This window comes from Salvia miltiorrhiza, chromosome 3, assembly GCF_028751815.1.
Source record: "Salvia miltiorrhiza cultivar Shanhuang (shh) chromosome 3, IMPLAD_Smil_shh, whole genome shotgun sequence".
Lineage (NCBI taxonomy): Eukaryota > Viridiplantae > Streptophyta > Magnoliopsida > Lamiales > Lamiaceae > Salvia > Salvia miltiorrhiza.
The window spans coordinates 8,940,239-8,950,256 of record NC_080389.1 but is presented as its reverse complement, the minus strand read 5'-3'; the positions used below and the strand labels follow the sequence as shown (position 1 = coordinate 8,950,256).

Sequence of the window (10,018 nt, the reverse complement as noted above, 5' to 3'; positions counted from 1 at the left end):
GTATGAGTTAATGACTTGTAGAAATTCTCCTACAAGTCATAATATAATATGGCTGCACTTGGAAATGGTTTTACAAGCATCGTTATTTAATCCCATAATTCACGGAGCAATTAGAAACACCACGTCCTACGCGGTGTGAAATTTCTAGTAATTACATAAAAGAGCTGCCATGCACAGTCGTTGGGGTGCTTGAAAAAGCTTGAGGTTCTTGACATAGCTCAAAACTTTATGGTGGAGGTGCCGGATACTATATGGGAATTGCGTAGCCTTCGCCATCTCATCTCTGATCTGATTTTCTGTATACCTTAACCTACGTCTCGGTTGATAATTTGGCATATGTGCAAGAGAGGTCAAACATGCCGTCTTATCTTAGGAAATTGGGGATAGAAGGATTGGATGGAAACTCAGATGTAAGCAAGCTCTTTATGGAATTGGTTCACTTGAGGTTTATTGATCATCTGATCTTAAGAGGGTTTCATTTCAGAACAATGCCTTGTTTGGATGGGCTTTATAATCTACAAATCGATATTCTCAAGTTGGATGGACTCCTTGCCAGCTTACCAAATTTCCCTTACAAAATTGAATCATTGACGTTGGTTAACAGCAGTCTTGATGAAGACCCCATGCCATTACTAGGGGAGCTAGGCTGTCTAACCCACCTCAAATTGAGGAATGCATTTACCGGTCGAGAAATGGTGATCTTGCATGACGGCTTTCCTGATCTCAATGTCCTGTGCATCGAAGAGATGTGGAATCTGAAAAACGTGCAAATTGAAAAAGGTGGAATGAGTTCGCTTGAGAAACTAGAAATCAAGAATTGTCCAAGTCTGGAGAGCCTCCCTGAAGAGATTGGGTCTATGGCTCTTCTCAAGGAGTTAAAGATGGTGACAACCAAAAGCATTGCAACCAAGATCAGAAATTCAGATTTAATCTCCAAGATATGGAAGGTGAATATCAACCCTTGAGCTAGCGCAGTTGTCTGCATTATTGTTGTGTACGTTTTGTTTGTTGGATTTATTTTGAATAGTTTCTTCCTTTTTTCCCCCTTTGTTGGTTGTGTGTTTGTAAATGACATTTAATTGCGACAATTGTTGTTTCTTCATATCTTGCTTGGGTGCGACATTTAGTATCCTCTCGATGTTGGGATTTATTGGTTTCTTGAATATCATGGTGATCATTCTGTTGTTAAGGTCAGTCTTCAAAGTTTGTGGAGAGCAAAGTTTTTTTAGGATAGTAACTTTGGTCGTTTTGCAATTATACAATAATTTATTTAAAATTTTTGACATTTATAGGACAAATTGGGCCTGATCGGACTAAATCACACACGTTATTTAATTTTTGCGGGTCGATGCCTACGTGGTTGACAAGTAAGCAGACTCAACTTATAAAAAAATTAATAAAAATTTATACCCTTGTTTTACAAAATTTAAATTGCCTAATATGTCCCTATTTTTAATTTATTTTAAGGACAATAATATATTATTATTATTATTATTATTATTATTATTATTATTATTATTATTATTATTATTATTATTATTATTATTATTATTATTATTATTATTATCTTTCTTTTAGCGATTATCATAATCATGAACATACAAGAATTCCACTCCCATCACAATTCTATCAATTTCGATAAGATAAGATATTATCTATTTACCACATATAAATTTATTATTTGAATTAATCCTAAAGTTATCAATTTTCTATACAAATTTAATATATAAACTCAATAAATGTAAAAAAATATAAAGTTCGGATTGAAGTATATATGTACAAATAAAATCACGAATTATTTTCGAACTTGAGCATAAGAGATAGTAGACTTTGATGATATTTGTGCAAAGTTTACTCGTATATACATGGTAAAAACAAACACATTTAAAAAGTTATATAAACGCATTGAAAAAATACATGTTAGGCAAAATCAAATAGTGGTTTGACAAATAAAATCACGAATTATTTTCAATTGCAATTTTAACGTGATTTTTGAAATGTAGCGAATTAAATCACCACATTTTCAATTTTCGCAATTCCGTCCCTCCAATTTTTTCAGTCGCCAGAGTGTTAAATTGATGCTTACGTGGATTAGTAAAGACGACATCGGTTTTGTGAATCTTAAATGACATCGTTTTGTAGATTTTTGTAATACCCCACTCTTTTCTTACAAAATTTAAAATTATTTTGAACTTAGATGTTAAGATGATTCACACCGAATAAAAAGAAAATAAATTTATTTTAATTCCTATCACGTAATACTTTATATGCACATAAAAATGAGTTGTCACATGTATTTATATAAAAAATCCCTATCACGTAATACTTTATATCTAACCACCATATTGGATTAGCTTACACACTACTTTCGTATTACACCTTGTATTTTGTTGTTATATGTAACGTAAGCGCCACAAAATTTTAATTGGTAATGCAATGCGAATTGTTTAATAAACAAGTTGCATCTTACGTTAAGAAACATGACGAGTTGCATTTTTTTTTAATATATTGCTCAGTTTTCCACTCCATTGGATTAGTGCATAATAATGTGGATCTAGAAACTAACAAAACGAATTAAAAATTATGCCTGTGATAAGGATGCATTGATCTACGATTGACATGTGAGGTGGTATTGGATACAATCCGATGTACCGTACAATCTAATTAATTTGCACTCAGATTCTGATCCGAACCCGCATCCTGACCCAAATCGTATAAATGTCATTGCGTATAAATGACATTATAACATTGTAAATAACACAATTCATAAATATAAATGACACTTCCTGTAATTGACACTATAATATTTCAAAGACACTATAAGATCGAAAATGACATTATATAACATGTTAAAATGTTACAGTGTCATTTATATAACCGAATAAAATCAATTATAAGCAATGTAATTTATATAACTGAATAGTGTCATTTACACGATTACACTTGTTTAAGAAAATATAAAGTTACTGTTCAACCGATTATTATATGTATTGTTGATACTCTATGCTAAGTTTCTTGTACCAGCCACTTGCATCCTCCGTTTCTCAAGGAATTAATTAAATTCCCTTTATTTAAATATCCATAGCATAGTTAAAATAATGAGCCGCCCCAAGTTAACCCTTAATTCGGCTGTAATAGTGGTGGGTTGTTAACCCTTCCATCTCTACTAAATATTTAACTACTTTTTGATAAATACATTTAGAAAATGATTACGCGCGCGGAGACAGCTAGCTAAGTTGAAATTATGATACATTACTTCAAGCTAAAATATATAGTCCATATTTTCATAGAGCTAAAATATAGATTACTATTGGGAAATAGTATTAGGTGGGAAATAGTATTAGGTGGAACATCATTATCGCTTGATAATAAAAACGAGCAGCAAGAAAAAATGCCCAACACTGATTCTAATTATAGTAAAATATGTTTATTCTCTTTTCTAATTAAAATTGACACATCAGTAGTTGACATGTTATCTTTGCCCACGATGAATAGGTGATCGGTTCTACGCTTGACAATCATAAATACTCCTAAGGTGGTGGAGTAAAACCATATTCACATTAAAGTCCATTTATTTATCATAAATACTCCTAAGGTGGTGGAGTAAAACCATATTCACATTAAAGTCCATTTATTTACTAAGCTGGTGTGATAAGTTTTGAGTTGAGGAAACTGTACTATTTAGCCCCTAAAGCATAGGGCCGTAAACGAGCCAAGCTACTCGTGAGCTATTCGACGTTCGACTCGATAAAAGCTCGTTCGGTAATTTAATGAACAACTCGTTTAGCTAAACAAGCCAAGCTTGAGCATGACGATGCTCGGCTCGTTAGCTCGTGAACAAGCTCGTGAAGTGATTTATCTTAAAAACATAAGATTATTCATTAAATGTCTTACTATATTTTATACTATATGTAGTAATATTTGAATTAAGTATCTAATTAACATCATTTATTTACAAGAAAATAGTAAATATATTATATTTTTGTGAATAAAATAACTTATATATTTGAAAATTAACTTATGTATTAGGAAAATAACTAAAATTTTAAATAAAAATTTAAATTTAAAAAGCTCGATTAGGCTCGGCATTGTATTCGACTCGATTAAAGCTCGATCGATAATTAATCAAACAGCTCGATTAGCTAAACGAGCCAAGCTTGAACAAGACACTATTCGGCTTGGCTCGACTCGATTACACCCCTACTAAAGCATAGGTTGTTTTACCATACTTCATTATCAATCAACAAATTATACAGAAAAAAAAGATCGAAGGGTAGTTTTGGAAATTAAAATATAGTCTACATATGTTAGAAATAATGACTTGTGGCTAGAGCTAGCCCCCCCGAAAATGAAAGTTTATTCTCTTTTTAGGGTAAAAATTATATGGTCCTCACTAACTAAACATTTTAAGTACATTTTTTTCACTTAAAATGAAAAACGAACTTATTTTAATGGGACATTCCAAAATGAAAAACGAACATATTCTAGTGGAACAGAGGGAATATGAAAATTCATCTAAATGAATTTATAGTCATGTGCAAAACTAAAATTATGTAAAAATTTGTATATTTAAATACTACTTCCCTATTTTAATAGTTGTTACTTTTTCCGCTCCATTAATAATGGCTTATTTAAAAAAAGAAAGGCATTTCTTTCACAAAAAGTTTTGGACTCCTATCACTTTTATCCTTTCTTAATAATCGTGATTAAAAGTAGGAAGTTATACTTAATGGGACGGAGTATTCAAAATCCCTAGTCATGTGCAAAATAAAAATTATGTAAAAATTTGTATATTTAAATATTACTTCCCTATTTTAATAGTTGTTACTTTTTCCGCTCCATTAATAATGGCTTATTTAAAAAAAGAAAGGCATTTCTTTCACAAAAAGTTTTGGACTCCCTATCACTTTTATCCTTTCTTAATACAATAAATCTTTGCAGCCACATCGTGGCTACCCACACACTAATATAATAAGGATAATCTTGATTTATTTAATTTATTTTTTTAAATAAAAATAGGATTTAGTTATTTTATTATATTCTCTACATTGTACTTATTTTTAAAATTTTTTTTTGCATTTTTTATTTTTTATTTATTTTTTAATAAAAATAAAAAAATTACCAAAAAATTGCAAAAAAATAACTATAATGTAGAGAATATGATAAAATAATTAAGTCTTATTTTTATTTTAAAAAATAAGTTAAATAAATTAAATTATTTTCTACTTAAGTAAATTATGGGTAGCTACAATGTGGCTGTTTAGCATTACTCTTCTTAATAATCGTGATTAAAAGTAGGAAGCCATACTTATGGGACGGAGTATTCAAAATCCCTAATTCTACTCAAACGAAAGTCACTATTCAGAGCACTAAATTTAATCACAATAAAGACCACCACCCGCCGCGTTGCCCAACCGCTGCTCGCTCGATGCCATCACCTCCTTCTGCCCTTGGTCCGTCGCCGGCAGCCGAGGTATGTTATCCGAACTCTGGTTTACTGAATCCAATACCTGTGTTCTTTATCTTGTCGATACAAAGATAGAATGCTTGCTTATTTGCTATCGTCAAAATGGAATCAAAATTAGTTGTATCAGTGAACGTATCATTAGATTAGAAGAAGATTATGAGTCTATGACAGTCTGATTGCGCGATTACTGAAGCGAGGCCGATTGCACAATTGCAAGCTACACCCTTTGTTTCTATGAATTCTTTTGACAAAGAAATAGACTTGAGCTGAATTGTGCAGTTTAAAAAGCAAATACTAAGAAAATAGGATATATATATATATATATATATATATATATATATATATATATATATATATATATATATAAGGTATTGAGTTCGATCATATCAAGGTATGGAATAGCAACTGGCTTACATATGCTTGTCTCCCCTTCATGGATTTTATTTTGTAGTTTAAAATCCCTTAATTCCAACTTTGTTTTGGGCTTGAAAGATATATATCACACTCGATCTACCGTTCCAATAACACACGCCGGCAAATTAAGTTGAGAAAAATGGAGGATTGAATAGGAAAGATAAGAAGAAGAATCACAAAAAGGTAATTTCCTTCTCCTTAGATTCGAATCATTTGTAAATTCACATGATTATGATGTTCTTATATAGAGTCAGATATTTGAAATCTTTCGATTAAGTAAATTCTATTCAGTCCAAAATCATATTTTTCTATAGTAATAATTCATAGATTTGTTGGATTCTGTACTTAGGCATCCCCTCATTGTTGTTTTCTAGCTACGGATGTAGTTTGGTCCAATTAAGCAAGAAAGCTAAAAGGAAGCAAAGACATGGCGGAGGCCCTCCTCTTATCGGTGATAGAGAAGCTGGACATTAATTATCGAAATGACGAAACAAATGAAATTGGAAGTGTAATTGAAGAGATGAGAGAGATTGTGGATATTGTGAGGGATAAGAAAATGGAAGAGGGGAGAAGCCTAAATTTTTTGGTATGTGACCTTGTCGACATGGCTGAGGATGCCCTCGACCTTTACAGAAAACGGGAAACCCATCAAAAGTACTATGATTCCATCCATGGTTGGATCGGAGAGATCAAAAAGCGCATGTTGAAACTGGGAGATGATGGGATGGAGGCGGAGTCCAATATGAGATCATCAGAAAATGTTGATGACAAATATGTGGTGGGGTTGGAGGAAGATGTGCAAATGCTGCTTCGCACAAAGATTATTGGTGTTAAAGGAGACTTGGAGACTGTTCTTATCAAAGGAATGTGTGGTACTGGAAAGACAACTCTTGCCAGAGAGATATACAACCATGCAACCGTCATTGAGCGATTCAAGCACCGTGCTTGGGTATGCGTTTCTACTAACTCAACTCTTAAAGAGCTGCTTATCAAACTAATACAACAGGTAGTTCCTGAGAATCTCCATACATCTTCCTTATTGGAGAATATGGACAACCGAAGCCTCCGAGATATGATTCGCCAACACCTGCAAGGAAAGCGACATTTTATAGTTCTCGACAACGTGCCCAAACAAATGCACGTGAGGTCTTTCTTGAAAGCTCTTCCAGGATGTATGTATCCTCACCTTTCGTCTGCTTATAATCTAGTCGTGCAGCTTTAACTTAGATTTTAACTTAGCGCAGGTTCTAAATTTGAAGTTTTCATAATTAAATTTTGAAGTCTTAAAATAAATTCCAAACTTTATTAGTGTCCAATGATTTTTTTTGGAAAAAAATACATGACTAGTACTGAATCATGTAACCTTCTGACTGTTCATTTTTGTATTGTTCTTATGTAAGCAATCGATGGAAGTATATTGCTACTCACAAGTCACACGAGGCAGATCAACATACATGTAGACGATCAAGATGTTCATCATATGAAACCTTTGGATTCTAATAAGAGCTGGCAATTGTTTCTGAAAACAATAAACCATGGCAATAAATTGACGGGTGAGCACAAATTCCCAATGTCCTTGGTGCAAGAAGGAAAACAAATGTTGAGAAAATGTGACGGTCTGCCATTAGCCATAAAAGAGGTGGGAAAACAGTTAGCGGAAAAGAAAGTCTCCAGGGGGAGTGAATGGGAACAACTTCTTGAATCAGTTGATTTTGGTCCAATATTGAAGTTATTGGAACCATTTTATCATAAATTGGATCCCAAACTGGAGTCATGTTTCTTGTGTATGGCCTTCTTTAAGGAAAATACAACTTTGAGGAAAGAAAAGTTAACACAGATTTGGGTTGCAGGAGGACTAGTGGATTTGGAAGATGAATGTAAACCATATTTAAATGGTTTAATCAATGACTCTTTTATTGATGTCAAGGACAAGAGCACGGAGTATCACATGAATGTTGTTCTACACATGCTATCCATCCAAAAGGCAGAGGAGAAACTTGGTTTTGAGATTCTAAGGAACAATAGAAATAATCTACCCTCTCAGAGTCCTCGTCAGCATCGTGTTATCATTTGTAGCAGAGACAGGTTCAATTACTCCACAGATCAAGATAAACATCTTGTTTCTCTCTTCTTCCATGGAGGTGGCTACTTCGATGCTAATTGGGAGAGCTTTGAACTACTTAAGATACTTGATTGGGAAGATTTTGGGCTGAAGAATTTACCAGAAAGTAGTATTGACACAATGATGGGATTAAGATACTTGGGATTGAGAAATAATTACATACAAAAGCTCCCACGCTCATTGGGGAAGTTGAAAGAGCTTGGGGTTCTTGATATAGCTCTCAACTTTATGGTGGAGCTGCCTGACATTATATGGAAAATGGGTAGCCTTCGTCACCTCTACATGTCTGATGTGATTTGCCGAGAGCCTCTGAAGATTGACACGCTGGAGAATCTGGAGACCTTATCCTACATCTCATTTGATAATTGGATGTATGAGGCCTCCGGCTTGGATAAAATGACCCGTCTCTACAAACTGGGCATTGAAGAAATTGATGAATACTCAGACGTAAGCAAGCTCTTTGCATCATTAGCTAAGTTGAAGAAACTTGACCATTTAATCTTAAGAGGGTATCGTTTCAGAAGCATGCCTTGTTTGGATGACCTCGGTATTCTACGATATCTGAATACACTCAAATTGGATGGACTCCTCGCCAGCTTACCAAATTATCTCCCTCCATATATTCAATCACTGACGTTGGTTAATAGTTGTCTTGATGAAGACCCCATGCCACAACTAGGGAAGTTACAGATGCTATATTACCTCAAATTGCGGAATGCATACACTGGTCAACAAATGGTGATCTTGCACAATGGCTTTCCCACGCTCAAAGTCTTGTGCATCGAAGAGTTGTGGAATCTGAGAAATGTACGTGGAAAAGGTAAAATTCGTTTGCTCAATAAATTACAAATCCATGATTGTCCACATGTGGATGCCCTCTCGAAAGTGATTGAGTCGATTATATATATTAAGGAGTTAAAGATGGTGACAACCAAAAGCATTGCAAAAAAGATTAGGAATTCAGCCTTCATCTCCAAAATAGGGATCGTGAATATCAATCCATGAGCTACAGCAGTTGTATGCATTACTGTTATGTACATTTTGCTAGTTGGCGTTGATTTGGATATATAGTTTCTAGCTACATTTTCTCTCTTGGTGGTTGTGTGTATGTAGATGACATTTAGTTGCGACAATTGTGGTTTCTTCATATCTTGGTTGGGTGCGACTTTATCACTTTATATTTAGATTGCTATAGTATCCTCTGTTTCTCCCTTGATGTTGGATTTCATGCTTATCATTGCTATAGTATTTTTCCACGATAGGAATTTTATACGATATCACTTAACATGTGACTAACTTCATTGCAAGTGTTAATACTTTTTGACATTAACAATTTTCTAACACTCACCGTGTATAGCAATTTTTCACTAGAACACTCATCATGAATTTCATTGTAAGTATTAGCATTTTACTTCGGTAGAATTTTGGCACAATAGCACATGAGTGTTGGCATTTTTCCACAGTAGCATTCACTATGGAGTTCGTCGTGAGTGTTGACATTTTTTAATGGCAGCAATTTTCTACTGTAGCACTCACCAGAGTATTAGCATTTGGCCACGATAACACTTATAGTAGGGTTCACAAACTTCATTCACAATAATAGTAAGACCCAAATTCCACTTACAACAATATTCACTACTAGCTATCAACTACTATCCACCACTTCTTAAAACTCGTGTCGTCCACAAAGTGAAAACGATATCGTGGATGAAGGGAGTATAATATTACTCCCTCCGTCCCAACGAAAGCGGTCCCAAAAAAAGAAATGCACCATTTTGGTTGGGACGGGCTCAAAAAGGAATACGTACCGCTTTCGTTGGGACGGAGGGAGTATTAGTTAAGGATATAGTGGGTAACTAATTCCAATTAATCGACGTGCATAATAGCAGTTCATCGAGAGGTGTGCATGCATATAATACTAAAACGAGGGGCTATAAAAAAAAGGTATATAAGTAGTTGCATTGTCTTTCTTCATTCTCAAAGTCAAAGAGACCAACACACAAATCTCAAGAGAA

At 34.0% G+C, this 10,018-nt stretch overlaps 2 protein-coding genes across 6 annotated transcripts; both read left to right on the top strand.

Annotated features, from left to right (window-relative positions):
* The first annotated feature begins 356 nt into the window (after positions 1 to 356).
* Positions 357 to 965, top strand: LOC131018265 (probable disease resistance protein RF9). Its single transcript, XM_057946988.1, has one exon. It carries the CDS (start codon positions 357 to 359, stop codon positions 963 to 965), a length of 609 nt encoding a protein of 202 aa, XP_057802971.1.
* A 4,361-nt stretch (positions 966 to 5,326) lies between these two features.
* On the top strand, positions 5,327 to 9,219 carry LOC131017402 (disease resistance RPP8-like protein 3). Of its 5 annotated transcripts, none has more exons than XM_057946143.1 (4): positions 5,327 to 5,473; positions 5,960 to 6,064; positions 6,256 to 7,053; positions 7,282 to 9,219. In XM_057946143.1, the coding sequence occupies exons 3-4, from the start codon at positions 6,309 to 6,311 to the stop codon at positions 9,006 to 9,008; spliced, it is 2,472 nt and encodes an 823-aa protein (XP_057802126.1). In that variant the 5' UTR covers positions 5,327 to 5,473; positions 5,960 to 6,064; positions 6,256 to 6,308; the 3' UTR covers positions 9,009 to 9,219. The 5 variants fall into 5 exon arrangements, with proteins under 5 accessions (XP_057802126.1, XP_057802128.1, XP_057802129.1 ...); XM_057946145.1 differs by having other exon boundaries at positions 6,231 to 7,053; XM_057946144.1 differs by having other exon boundaries at positions 5,338 to 5,473; positions 5,919 to 6,064.
* The last annotated feature ends 799 nt before the right edge of the window (positions 9,220 to 10,018 follow it).

What these genes read in the sequence shown, in the direction of transcription:
- LOC131018265 (XM_057946988.1), top strand. Translation starts at nt 357, where the DNA reads ATGCCGTCTTATCTTAGGAAATTGGGGATAGAAGGATTGGATGGAAAC.
- LOC131017402 (XM_057946146.1), top strand. Translation starts at nt 6,309, where the DNA reads ATGGCGGAGGCCCTCCTCTTATCGGTGATAGAGAAGCTGGACATTAAT. An exon ending in CTTGAAAGCTCTTCCAGGAT is followed by an intron (nt 7,054 to 7,281) that starts GTATGTATCCTC and finishes TTCTTATGTAAG; the next exon opens with CAATCGATGGAAGTATATTG.